Source organism: Anolis carolinensis, chromosome 3 (genome assembly GCF_035594765.1).
Source record: "Anolis carolinensis isolate JA03-04 chromosome 3, rAnoCar3.1.pri, whole genome shotgun sequence".
In the NCBI taxonomy this organism is placed as follows: Eukaryota; Metazoa; Chordata; class Lepidosauria; order Squamata; family Dactyloidae; genus Anolis; species Anolis carolinensis.
In genome coordinates this window covers 47,926,970-47,941,618 of record NC_085843.1, presented here as the reverse complement: position 1 = coordinate 47,941,618, position 14,649 = coordinate 47,926,970, and the positions used below count along the sequence as shown (strand labels likewise).

At 42.0% G+C, this 14,649-nt stretch overlaps 1 protein-coding gene across 8 annotated transcripts in view; it reads right to left on the bottom strand.

Annotated features, from left to right (window-relative positions):
* Positions 1–9,561, bottom strand: part of bbx (BBX high mobility group box domain containing) — a 167,458-nt gene extending 157,897 nt beyond the window's left edge. For 2 of the 8 annotated variants that reach the window (XM_062974853.1, XM_062974850.1), the window contains exons 1-2: positions 9,403–9,561; positions 4,253–4,329 (exon numbers count right to left, since the gene is read on the bottom strand). Coding sequence is in view for 7 of the 8 variants with exons in the window: in XM_062974850.1 (XP_062830920.1) it covers positions 4,253–4,318 (66 nt within the window). In the remaining variant the exon portion in view is untranslated. The other 6 variants (XM_062974846.1, XM_062974847.1, XM_062974848.1 and 3 more) reach the window with 4 other exon arrangements.
* Between the last annotated feature and the right edge of the window lie 5,088 nt (positions 9,562–14,649).

Below are 14,649 nucleotides of genomic sequence, written 5' to 3'. Positions count from 1 at the left end.
TTCTTGGTTGCTTCTCTGGGCCCAAAATGCGAGAACTCTCACGCTTTTACTGGAGGCATCCAAACAACGCCTCTGGTAAAAGAACAATAATTCGTGACAAAAAAAAAAGAAAACATTGCTTTGTCACAAATTATTTACATACTCCATTAGACCTGGGTCTTCCTGAAAACCCGGGTGTAATGGAGCACAGGTCCTGTGGGGATGGACCCCCAAGTAATCCTGGGACTACCAAGGGGACAGCTCGCACAGCCCAATTTGCTTCTTCAGGCCCCGTGGGCCTGAAGAAGTGAAGAGAGAACCCATCCCCTCTTCAAATTCTACCGAAAACCTTTAAAGTAAAAGAAAAACTTACGGGGCCGCCATTAGGCCTCTCCACATGCTTCCTGGAATTTATCAATGTAGCAAAATCGCTCCTTTCCCGCTTCCTAGCACAACATTGGTATGCGTCAGGAAGCATGGAGAAAGGCATAATGGTGTCCCCATAAGTTTTTATTTTATTTTAAAGGTTTTAGGAGGGATTTGGGTTGTGCCCATTCCAGCGCGGTAGTTACTGCACTGCAGTGAGGACAAGCAATGGGGAAGCCTGTTTCTTTTGGGTACCTGTACTTTAACCCAATTTTGGCCACAATAAATTGCTTAAGTTTTGATGGACAGCCTTCTGTAGGCACAGTCAACTCTTCAACCGCATTCTTTCTATTTTATTTCTATTCTATTTTATACTAATGAACTGAATAGTGCTCCAGGGAATGTCCACAGATTGGGACATTTTTTAACAACCAATCATGATTGGTGCTCCTGCACAACTTTATATTGGATTTGTTTTGATCCTTGGTTTGCATAATTCTGGTTGTTTAAATATCCTCTGAAACAGATTCTGGGTCTTTCCAAAAATATTTATGTTTAATCTGAGAAAATGTGGCACTGGAATTACACAGAGATAGATTACATTCAACTATTTACATGAATTTCGGAGGGAATGGGTTACGACCCAGCAAGGGGGTGAATACTTATGCAATCAATAGGCATCATTTATGTTTTTGACTGCTTCACTTTTTTACCCCAAAAAGTATTTTGCCCCTTCACAGTGTTGATTATCTTGTACCTCCAATTTAAACCCATTTCAAGTTGTAACACCCAAAAAATGTAGGAAAGTCAGAAGGGACGGATACTTTTGCAAGGCAAAAGATTTTGCTTTTAAAACCAAACTCACTAAACTATAACAAAATTACATGGAAAATAATGACCTAGAAACATCACAGAAATCTATGTGTTACTACGTGTACACAGAGAATTTTGGGGGGGCGAAGGGAAGGAATTGTATTTTTCTAAAACATTTCCAATTTCAAAGCAAATTGTTCTAGTGCCTTATTTTAAAGGCCCAGTTACTATTTCCTTTCTCTGTTGGAAATGTTTTTTTTTTTAATCCTCATCATTACCCTGTTTCCCCGAAAATAAGACATCCCCAAAAAATAAGACCGAGTAGAAGTTTTGCTGAATTGCTAAATTATAAAACCTTCCCCGAAAGTAAGACCTCGCAAAGTTTTTGTTTGGAAGCATGCCCAGCGCCTGCCAAACAGAACACCAGAGGGTTGTTGTATGTATTTCAGGCTGTGTGGCCATGTTCCAGAAGTATTCTCTCCTGACGTTTCGCCCACATCTATGGCAGGCATCCTCACAGCCTCTGAGGATGCCTGCCATAGATGTGGGCGAAACGTCAGGAGAGAATACTTCTGGAACATGGCTACACAGCCCAAAAGACATACAACAATCCTGTGATCCCGGCCATGAAAGCCTTCGACAACACATAGAACACCAGAGCATGCAGGATTGGTAAATGTACATGCCAGTTGTACATGGAAATAATGGTAGTAACAAGAAATTCTTGATAGGATTCACAGTTTGTCTGGTTATGCTGGTTTGTGATGACAACTACTGTACAGTATATAATAAATGTTCATTTTTTGTTCAACAATAAATGTGATTTTTTCTTCACGGAAAAATAAGGCATCCCCTGAAAATAAGACCTAGCACATCTTGGGGAGCAAAAATTAATATAAGACCCTGTCTTATTTTCGAGGAAACACGGTATTTGTATGGCTGATAGCACTCTAACATTGGTAAGAACCAAGTTTGCTTTAGACTCTAACTTACTCATTGAATCTTTCACTGTAAATGGCTATGGCACACATGTTATTAATGCTACATAATAATCAGAAATTGGTGTATCTTTTATCATGGCAATCTAGATTCAGATAGCATACAGCATTTCCACTGTAATAAAGTTTTCAGTACTCAGTACTGAAATTTCTAACTAAACCACTCAACATTAAAAGGGACACATACTTATGTACAGACAACAATCTTTGCTATCATGCAACTGTAGCAGACCTGAAGCATACAATTAAACAGTTCAACTCTATACTGAAAAATTATGTAAACATTCATTTACAATTTCATCGTCACAGTAGTTAAAGGCAGAGTTGATAATCTCAGTTTGCCTCCTCCTATAACTAACTTGAAAAAAATATCTTACTAAAATGGACTTCATATACCTTTATACAAGCGCCTCACATATATCTTCTCATTGTAATCCTTACAACAACCCTATAAAATCTATGTTAATCTACTAAGTAATTTTAAATTCCCAATATTACAGACCAAACACTGAAGAAGTAGTTCGCTCTCATGAGTAGAGGTGAGACTCCCAATATACAATTGGATTTCTTATGCACTAAACTCCCTCATGCTGTATGAGGGTTCTCTGATTAAACTCCTACCTCTAATATAATCATCATAGAATTTTACTAGCATTCTTTTGAACCTGTAAAGCATCTTTTGAAAAGAAGCAGGGAACATGTAGCCCTCCAGAAGCTGCTAGCCTACAATTCCCATCAGCCCAAGACAACACAGCCAATGTTGAACTGAAATCCAACAATAGTTGGCAGGCTCCTCCATGCCTGCTGTACAGCAAAGAACTTCACGTATATTTGGAGGCCTATGCTTCTGCTACAACTCACTTCTAATGAATGAAGCAGTTTTGCATTAAGAACAGTTCTTTAATATTTCAGGACTCAACGTGTTTCCTGTGACTCTCATATCTCAATAACTGAGATATAAAGGATGGTATCTGCTAGGGCAAGAAGTTGGGGTATATTGCAATTGAATTGTTAACACACAGAGGCTAAAGAATCAACATGAGGCCATTGTTTCAGCTTTGCCAAGCCCTCACGGAAATATTCTCTAATACTCAAATTTATCTGGATAAGTTATCAAACTATTTAATAAATTTGAAGAAGAGCCAGGAGATTCTATTCTTACACTATTATTTGTGGATTATAAATTATCACTATTTTTGTGAGCACTGCATACATAATATAAGAAGTAACATTCATAAAATATACACATACATTAATGGCTTTGTAATTTTCATAAGTCATGGGACAGTACAGAAAGTTGTTTGTTTGTTTGCTTGCAGCACTGAAGCTTTTAAATACAGAAGTAACCTTACCAATATGTTTAAACTGAATGGTCTCTGGACTCACAAATTCTAAATTCCAGTTTGCAATTTTCCTTTGAATAAATTCTCTCTCTAGGGTTCAAAAATCACCTTAAAAACTACAATATTAAAATTATTATGCAAATATCAAGATCTTCATATTTAACTGAGCCATGTTCACCATTTAGAAAAAAAAACAGATATAAAAAAAGGTGATTTTTAAAGACAACTGCCACAGCATTTAAGTGACCTCAACATTCAAGTTGGATGGACTTTGTTCCCAACTTCGGAAAAGTGCCTCTGCTATTATCTACTACTTCAAAAACACATAACTTAGTCTCACCTCTTCAGCTAATGAACAAACAAAAACATTTCATACATCATAATCTCGTTTGCACCTTTCATAAAACTATAGTTCGTTTCATAAGATGTTAAGCATAATTATTTGTTGAGTGGATATCACAATACTGAACAAATATTAATGCAACAAATGCTGCACAATTTCAAACCTTTTCATCTCTTCATTAACCACATATATCAACAGGGCAGCCCTCCCTACACTTGTGTGCATGCATGTACATGAACATGAACACACATATTACATACTAACATATTTGCTGTAAGCACCAGAAGGAAACTTGTTTTCTGAAAGAGTTAAAACCAGAAGAAGCATCTTCCATCATATCCAAGTCAGTCTGTCTCTTATTAATGACAATGACACTATTTTCCTGTGTGTGTACAGTTTACCATACTTACCCAGGAAGGCAAATGGAAATTGCAGGCAAGCAGAGGAAAATTAAGCTGTCTCCAAGGCTTTGTCATGTGATAGTGACCTATAAAGTATCAAATAAAGACATATTATCAGGACACCACGATTTTACAGTATTGCAACTAGCCCTGAGGAACCCCAAACTGCCAACTTAATTTTCCCCCACCGCAAGCCACCCAATAGTAAATTCTCATTAAAACACCAGCCTTGCCTTCAGAAAAGAAAACACAACTGACAAGTTCAAAAGGCAAAGAAAAAGATAGTGTCCATGTTTATAAGAACACTGGGGCAGAAGAAATTGAGGGTGGGGGAGAAGCCAGGTGAATGTATTTCTCTTTTTTACCTCCCTCCCTCTCTTAAATACATTAATATACCCAAGATGGCAAACAGAAAGAAAGTTGATCTCAAAATTGCAAATGGAAATCAAAACAGGAAGCCCCTCAGCCTGCACATGTAATCACTCAATCGGGTGGCGAAGAGCGAAGATCCATTTCAGCAACATCACTGTCATCCTCTGAAAAAAACTTGGGGGACCCATACTGCAGAAGAGCCCAGGTCCAGCAGAAGACCCTGAAACATTATTGGGTAGTTTCAGGCAATCCACACTTGCCGATGCTTCCTGATAAATATGAAATATGGGGAATTGACAATTGGAATGGTCCAGTTTACAATTTTGGATAATGTAATTTTAATGTTTACATTAGTAAAGGTAAAGGTTTCCCCTGACGTTAAGTCCAGTCGTGACCGACTCTGGGGGTTGGTGCATATCTCCATTTCTAAGCCGAAGAGCCGGTGTTGTCCATAGACACCTCCAAGGTCATGTGGCCGGCATGACTGCATGGAGTGCCGTTACCTTCCCGCCGGAGCGGTACCTATTGATCTACTCACATTTGCATGTTTTCGAACTGCTAGGTTGGCGGGAGCTGGGACTAACAGTGGGCGCTCAATCCACTCCCGGGACTTGAACCTGGGACCTTTTGGTCTGCAAGTTCAGCAGCTCAGCGCTTTAACACACTGTGCCACCAGGGGCCCCAATGTTTATATTAGATGGTTTTAATTGTATGTCCTTATGTCTAAATATTGTTTTATCTTATCTTTAATTGTCTTTATTGTTTTTAATGTATAGTTATATGTTACTTGTTTAGATTTTATTTGATTTTATATTTTATATGTATGTTAAAGGTAGTAAAGGTTTCCCATGACATCAAGTCCAGTTGTGTCTGACTCTGTGTCTGACTCTTTCTAAGCAGAAGAGCTGGTGTTATCCGTAGATGCCTCCAAAGTCATGTGGCCAGCATGACTGCATGGAGCGCCATTATCTTCCCACCGGAGTGGTAGCTATTGATCTACTCACATTTGTGTGTTTTCGAACTGCTAGGTTGGCAGTAGCTGGGGCTAACCGCTAACCTTTTGGACAGCAAATTCAGCTGCTCAGGGGTTTAACATGAATGTGAATGTAAATTGTAGTTGTTTTCTTAATTTGTTTGTGCTTATATTTATTATTGGTGTGTTCTGATTGTTGTTTATGTGATTTAAATATGTTGTAAGCTGCTTTGGGACCTGTGAGGGAGAAAAGCAGGATACAAATAAAGATTTATTATTATTATTATTATTATTATTATTATTATTATCCCATTGCTCCACTGGGGACTTGTATGTTAGGCATTGAATTTTGCCATTTTTATGATGTAAACTGCTTTTGAGTCCCCCTGGGGTGAGAAAAGTGGTACAGTAGAGTCTCACTTATCCAAGCCTCGCTTATCCAAGCTTCTGGATTATCCAAGCCATTTTTGTAGTCAATGTTTTCAATATATCATGATATTTTGGTGCTAAATTCATAAATACAGTAATTACAACTTAACATTACTGCGTATTGAACTACTTTTTCTGTCAAATTTGTTGTATAACATGATGTTTTGGTGCATAATTTGTAAAATCATAACCTAATTTGATGTTTAATAGGCTTTTCCTTAATCCCTCCTTATTATCCAAGATATTCGCTTATCCAAGTTTCTGCCGGCCCGTTTAGCTTGGATAAGTGAGACTACTGTATATAAATACAGTAAATAGAAAATAAATAATAAGCTCTCCCCCACTCCCACTCCCTTGCTCCTAGCCATCGCAATCCAAAGGGAGAAAAATATGAGACAGCCAGACCGGCCTGCCTTCAGTACCCAGAGGAACTCAGGAGAAGAGCCTTGGCTTGAAAGCCACACAAACCCACGATGCCAAGTGGAGACAGGCAAAGGAAGCGCCCGAGGTCTGGGGGTGAAAGCGAAGGTTATCCAACATGGAGTACACGCAGCCAAGGAAGATAAACCCAGAGCTCTTTCTCCCCCCCCCCCCAATCTTTTCTGGTCATCACCAAGTTTGCATCTTAGTTACGAAATGTCGATCTTAAAGACTGACACACAGAGTCCATCTTGCGAGGAGGGGGTAGGGGGTGACAGCGGGAGGAGAGCAGCAATCACCATGCATGTAATGTACAAATCACAACCTCCTGGAGGGGGGAGCCTGCATAGCACCTTGTAGCCAAACCAGGGGAGGAAGAAGAGGAAGGAGGGAATAGGGCAAGGAACTGGGGAGGGGGGGGGTCATTGACGGAGTTGTCCCACCCCCACCAGAATCAGACCGGCAGCAAACCCCACTATGTCCCTCCTCCCCCCCTTCCGCCTCTCGCGCGATGATCCCGCGGCTGTTGCCACCGGGGAGGAAGAGGAGGAGGCAAAGCCACATGGAAGCCCAGAATCCTTGTGGCTTCTGCTCCATCTTCGAAGCTGGCGTGTGCGGGGAAAGAGGAGGAATTGGGGGGGGGGGGGTCCCCACCCCCTCCTCTCTCACAAGCCACGAGTGGGTGTTGGCCCCCCCTCCTGACAGCCACCCGGGACCGGAACGTGTCAAGAGCAGGGCAGGCAATGGTTTCAAAAAGCCCCAGGCCAAGGGGCCATCCTCGGCTATTGCCTGGCTCTTCCTCGCTGCCTCTCCTCCTTCCTTGCTGCCACCAGCCACGCTCTTTCCCCCCCCATTCCTCCTCCTTCTCCCCTTTTCTCTCTTCTCTGACAAACTTTCCAACAGAATCGACCGGCGGGAAGTCGCTCATTTTGGCCCCCTCACACTTTTGGGGGAGAAAGGAGGAGGGAGGGAGAGAAGGTGACGAAGAGAGAAAAGGAGGAGGAATCAAAGCAGCAACTTGGGCATTTCCTTACCTCGCCTTCTCTCTCCCCCCCACCCGCCATGGACAACCTATTTCGCTTCCTCCCCCTTTTCCCGTCAGGAAAAAAATAAAATAAAACAAGATAGCTTATCTAGGCTTCTCTTTCTCTCCAGCCTCCCCCTCTTCAGGCCGCTCTCTGTCGTACATGTTGTCTCAGCTTCTTTTTGCATCGTTTCATTTTACCGGATTGTTACAGAGAGATTTCTAACACACATACACATACATATACAGCGCTTTCCAGATCCCAGGATTAATGAGACGTTTCTCGGCTTCGTCCCCATCACCCGCCCCTTAGTATTCTGCCCTCCTCCCTGTGTAAAATTATGCTTTACCAGAAAGGAGAAGCGAGTGGGGTGGGGGGGAGCAGCTCCGGCGCCGGATCCAGCCCTGCAAGTTTCATACATTCGCTAATAAAGGCACCCGGGAGAGGAAGAGGAGGGCAGGCAGGCAGGCAGAGGGAGGGAGGAGAGATTGAAAGAGAGAAGAGGGAGCTCTGTAATACACCCGCGACGCTGTCGCCTCCTCGCAGCAGGAAAATAACAGTTCCAACACCCATCTGCCGGCCGGGGAGTCAGTCAACCCCACTCAGACCCCGGGAAAAGCACGCAGCCTCCTTCCGGGGCGAATCCTGGGCAAGTTTTCTGTCATCGCGACACAACTTACCTCCCAGGATAAAAAAAAAGGACTTTAAACTGCCAAGGCCTTCTCTCCCTCGCTCTCTCTCTCTCCCAATCAGCCTCTCTCTCTCCACCTTAAACTTATTGACACAACATAATCCCACATTCATGCAAAATCCTGACACAGCTTCTCTCCTCCCAAGTCCCTGCCCCCTCCCCCCCCCCCCCCAAATCCTCATTACTCCTCCATCTCTTTCGATTCCTCCTTCCTTTTCCTTCAAGGCTTTGCACTATTCGCCTTTCTCTCTCATTCTCTCATTCCTCACATTTTGTTGTTGTTTGCGTGGAAAGAGAGGGACAAGTGCCTGGTAAGGAAGGCAGGGTTTTGTTTCCTTCCTTCCTTCCTTCCTTCCTTCCTTCCTTCCTTCCTTCCTTCCTTCCTTCAAGGGACCTACCTCATCACACACTTTAAAATCCAGTTTCTGCCTCCTGCAAAATTATGGGACTTGTAGTTTAGGGAGGGGCAGGTCATGGCTTCATTAAACGAAACCAGGAGGCAGAAACTGGATTTAAAGTGGATCCACGACCACCACCTTTCCACGGGGCGACACTAAAAAAGGAAGGAGAAAAAAAAAACCCAAGCCACGCAGCGCCAATGAAATGTCGATGTTAAAAAGACTGACAAACATAGACACTCTTCTTTCCCAGTGAAGTTTGGCTTCTGGGCGCTCTGTCAAGACCCCGCATTTGGGTGGGTCGCCTTGTTTTCCTCCCACCACAGACCCCCCGAAGACTAGGCCCCCTTCTTTGCTCCAGTGAAGGAAACACACACACACACACACACATGCACGCACAGAGAGGTTGCAAAGGCAGCCTGGCACTGGCTGGCCTAGCCTTTCTCTGTATGTGTGTGTGCGCGAAGGCATTGCGCGCTGCAAGGCGAACTCACCTCTTTCCTCCTCTTCTCCTCACAGACCTCCCTGGCTTTGCGGGAGCCCACAGGCCCGTCTTTTCCGTCTCCCCCAAAGTTTGAGGGAAGGGGAAAGTAAACGGGGGAAAGGGGTGACGAGGGAGAGAGGCAGAGGAAAGCTTTGCGCCTTCCTCTCTGTCTCTCGGAGTCCAGCCCTTGCCGGCTGAGGAGGAGGCGGGTGGACGCCGAGCCCGTCCTGAGGGGCTGCCCTTGCGCCTCGAAAGGACTCCTAACCCAAAACGAAGTCTTGCCAAGACTCCCTCCTTTCCCCATCTCCCCTTATTATTATTATTATAATCATACCCTTTCCTGAGAGAGATGGCGTGGTGTACTTACCTCACTATGTATGTGAGGGAATATGAGTGAGTGTGTGTTGGCCAGTCGGAGCCTCTTTATGTGAAAGTGAACAGAAAGAGGAGCTCTCTCCCACGGAAGGCACCCTGTTCCACATACAGCGAGCCCATGCAAAGCTAAAGAGAGAGAGACAGAGAGAGAAAGAGAGAGGAGACCGAAAACATTCATTTTTTTTATACAAGGCCGGCTGCTATTGGCTGGCGGGCTTTGACGGACAGTTCAGCCAGCCGCTCGCCTCGGCTGTTACACCCAAAGAGGAACGCACGCAAACCCACCCACCCCCCTTCCCCTCCTGGAGACCCACACACACAAATAAGCGCACACAGGCTGACGGAGAGGGAGAGAGGGGAAGGGACGCGGCGTAGTCAGGCGCACATCTAGACCCACACAGTCTCTCTCCCTCATTGTGTCACGTCTCGCAGCAAAACCTGTAGGCAAACAGGCATTCCTTCTCTGCCCTGATGCCTTTTAGGTTGTTATTATTTGCTGGGGAGGCAGGTATGGGAAGAGCCAACTCAGGTTGGGAACGAGGAAGACAGGTCCAGAGGAGGAGGCGGAGGAGGGGAAAGGGCTCCAAACTGGAGGAGTCCATTAACTGGCTCGGGAGGAGGCCGAGAATGCCTGAGAGGAGGAGAAGAAGCAGGAGCAAGGAGTTCACAACGCCTCGAAACGTCCCTCAGGGAGTGCTGCTCCCTCTGTCTGAAGGGATAAATGGTCGCCCTCGCAAGCAGAAAGGGCTGCTAGTTTTCCCCCTGAGAGGAAGCCATCGTCGCCCACGTTTAGCAGGGCTCCAAGCCGCCAGGTTGAGCGAAACGGCCCTGCTGAAAGAGAACTTCACTGACAGAAAGGCTTCCCCGAGTCAGCAAGAAGCAGGCAGGCAACTACAAGATCCTGAGTGAAGAGTCACAACATGGACCCTAGGACAAGGCAGGGTCTCTCTCTCAATCTCTCATTCTGAGGGGAAATACATTAAATGTGGATAATGTGTATGTAGCAGGCATAGGCAAGCTTGGGCCCTCCAGGCGTTTTGGACTTCAACTCCCACAATTCTTAACAGCCTCAGGCCCTTTCCTCCCCCCCCCCCCTCAGCCAGTGCTGAGGGGGAAAGGAAAGGGACTGAGTCTGTTAGGAATTGTGGGAGTTGAAGTCCAAAACACCTGGGGGGCCCAAGTTTGCCCATGCCTGCACTAAAATACACTCCTACTGTACAGTGGCAGACTGGGCAGGATGTCAAGCTCGCAGGACAAAATTTAGGCAATATGTTAGAAATGTTAAGGGTCTTTTAATAGCTTTGAAATATCATTAGAAACCCTAATAATATTACTGTGCGCCACTAAAAAAAAGCATGGGCAAACTTGGCCCCTCCAGGTGTTTTGGACTTCAATTCCTACAATTCCTAACATCCGGGAGGCTGTTAGGAATTGTGGGAGTTGGAAGTCCAAAACACCTGGAGGGCCCAAGTTTGCCCATGCCTGCACTAAAATACACTCATATTGTACAATGACAGACTGGCTGGGATGTCAAGCTAGCAGGATAAATTTTAAGCAATAGGTTAGAAATGTGAAGGGCCTTTTAGTAGCTTGGAAATATGTAGTTAGAAGCCCCAATAGTATTACTGTGTGCCACTACAATAGGCATGGGCAAACTTGGGCCCTCCAAGTGTTTTGGACTTCAACTCCCACAATTCCTAACACCGGGAGGGCCCAAATTTGCCCATGCCTGCACAAAAATGCACTCATATTATACAGTGGCAGACTGGCCGGGATGTTAGGCTTGCAGGATAAACTTTAGGCAATAGTTAAGAAATGGTAAGGGTCTTTTAGTAGCTTGGAAATATAATTAGAAGCCCCAGTAGTATTACTGTGCGCCACTAAAAGAGGCATGGGCAAACTTGTGCCCTCCAGGTGTTTTGGACTTCAACTCCCACAATTCCCAACAGCCAGTACACTGACATTATACACATTTAACTTTAGCGTTAAAAGTTACTTCTCCCAGGTTTTGTATGTGAGACTGTCATATGTTCATTCAAAAACTGAAAATTCTGTGTTCATCAGGCTGAGGGTTCACAAAATGGGCCTAGAAGAAATGTAGTGTTTCTCTCCTCTTGACCCTCCTTAATAGTTTATAATACTGAGGGAAAATGTATACATTTTAGTTTATTATGTTATACAATGTGGATTATGTGCAGTGATATTCATTTATACACTGACATGTAAATTTAACCTAGAAGAAATGCTGGGCGTGTTCTCTCCCCCACCCCACCCAGATACTCAAAATGTATGCACTCTTTTCCACAAAAAATATACATTATGGTTTTTTATGCTGCCTGGTTTGGATGATGTGCAACGATCTTCATTTATACACATGTATATTATACAAATGTAATTTCAGCATTAAAAGTGCATCCTTAAATAAGCAATTGTACTTTTCTCAGATTTGTATGTGTGCCAGTATTATTGGTGGTTTGTTCATTCAATGGAAGAAAATTGTTACCCATTTTCTACACTGTGTGTTGTTGTTTTGTTTTTTTTTTTAAAAAAATTATTACATTCCAACAATTAACAAAATTTTAGCGATGCATGTCTTATTTCAATATACATAATACCAAAAGTAAGTAATGCTTAAATGACATTTTAAACGATCCTTTGGAATGTAACTCCCACCCCCCTCCCCCGTTCCCCCTCCCCCCTGGAACAGCAATTCAATATATTATCATTGTATCATTTTAACTGTGTGGAACGCCTGGTTCAAGGTGGTGTATCTTTCGTCTCCATCTATTTTGTTAATTAGGACTGACCATTTCCTGAACCAGTCAGGTTCTTTTAGACAATTTGTATATTTTCTTTTCCTTTGATTAATGAAATCATTGATTATATATTCTGATATATAAGACCACCAAATTTCTACATTCCATTTTGTCTCATCCCTCCATCCTCGGGCTATTGTGGCTTGTATTGCGGCTGTCATATATTTTAGAATCTCGGTCCAATTATTGTTATCTTCCCTTACCTTTATTGTGAGGGACATAAATCTGGCTTTGTCCCATATTAATTCTTTCCCTATAATTTCTTCCATTTCTTTTCTTATTTTGCTATAAAAGATTTGAATTTTTCTACAGTCCCACCACATGTGGGAGAATGAAATTAATCATATAAGGGTCAAAGAAACACAAAGGAAAATAATCACAAAATGGTATAGAACCCCCCTACAATTGGCTCATATAACGGGAAGTACCTCGAACAAATGTTGGCATAAATGTGGGGGAATAGGTTCATTCTACACTGTGTGTTAAAGTATTCAGATAGGGCTCAGTGGCCTATGGGGCACTTCCAGCTCTAATTTTCATTATTTATTATATGTATTTCTTTTATATATATATAAGTATCTCTGGAAACAGACACAAAGAGATTCACAACCTTCAGTGATTTTACTGTTATAAATGTCAAATCAGCTACTATGCTAGTTCTTTTAGTGATATCATAATTGTGTGTATTTCACCATCACCATAGTCATAGTAATAATACAATATAAAAATAAGATGCATCTATCAAATACTCTAATGGAACACCCTGAATAGTTAGTTCATGATCAATTTCCCAATTGGTCCTGATCCATTTATTTGTTTTATTTATTTGATATTTTGCCAACAAATGGCATTCAGACAGTTTACTGTAAGCTCAAATTAAAACATACCGTTTTTAAAATATATATCATACAAATTTAAGTACAATTGCATGTTCCTAAATTTAGCAGACTATTTCAATCAATGGAATTTACCTAACTGCTGATTTACCATTCAGCAATTGATTCAATGGATCTACATATTCTAGTTGCAACTAGCAAATGGATTTAAGCCAAATAAAGGTGATTAAAAGCAATTAAAATATATCTTCTCTCCTTTAAAACGTGTCATGCTTTCTCCTGAATTTGAAGATATTCTCAAAAATATTTCCAGTTAACATTGACCACACCAGCAGTAGAACTAGGTATAGTGGTTCTTAATTCCAATTGCCCATACATTTAACTTGTACAAGTGTATCTGAATCTTACATGGAAAATGTATGAGATGCAGTTATCTTTGCAGAAAATGTTCTTGTTTCTAAAATAGCAATGCATGCCTTATACAATTTGCACATTTTTTAAAGATAATTTTTCAGAATACAAAATCTTATGGGTTTTTGTTTGTTTGTTTTTCACTCTGAGAGACAAGGAAAGGCCAAAGAAACAGACCTGTGAACGGTCTAACATTCATGGCTTTTGTCCTCTTCGCCCCATGGTATAGGCCACTTCCCAAATTATGCACCAGAAGCAATTGTTCTGCCACTGTTTCAAGGAGCCCATCTAATCAAAATTCCCTGATCTGTTCCTACATGGCAAAATCAAAAATGTATTTGTCATGTTTGTGCATTGCAGCTTGTGGCTGCAGATTCCAGCCCCAAGGATACACCTTTCAATATAAATTATCTGAGCAACCTAGGAAGTGCTTTTTGAAATAGAGAAATTTTGCAAAATTAGTTCATGAGTTTGGAAAGGGATTTATTTTCTTAAAGAGAAAAAAAATAAAATACTGGGCAAACCTTAAGTAGTTCTCCAGATCTATAAATGTATTATTTCCAATAATGTTCTACAGTATAATAGTGACAAGCTAAAAGCTGTATTTACAGAATGTTTCCCCTTCCAAATTCTCCTTAAATCTTTTCAATTTGGAACAATTAATATTTAGCCAACCTGTGTTAAAAGTGTCAACCTGTTTGTCTTTATAACTACATAGTAATTGAACTTCAAAGATAGCAAGAAAGATAAATGCATGTCAGTAGAACTACTTCAGACCTACATGTTAACATTTGGAGAAGCATGTCATATCATCATATTGTATGTCAATCCTCGTCCTCCAAATATTTTGACCTATAATAGCCATCTGCGTAACCCTACATGACCAATGTTAAAAAAGTTTGGGAACTGTCATGCAGAATGCTTATAAAAACTTTTTTTTTCATTTGTGAAAGTGTTCAAAAGTTTGCCTTTCACATTTTTTCCTATATTTGCAACAGTCTGGTCAAAAGAAAAAGATGCAGTAGGCTTAGGTTTGTGCATTTATCACAGGATGCTACTTTGACTCACACACAAAACACCAAACATGTCAAAATCTGTCCAGGCAGTTTCCAATGAGTACACACCTTTTCCATATGCACATTCACTTCTTTAGATTTTTTAAAAATGGCATATGTG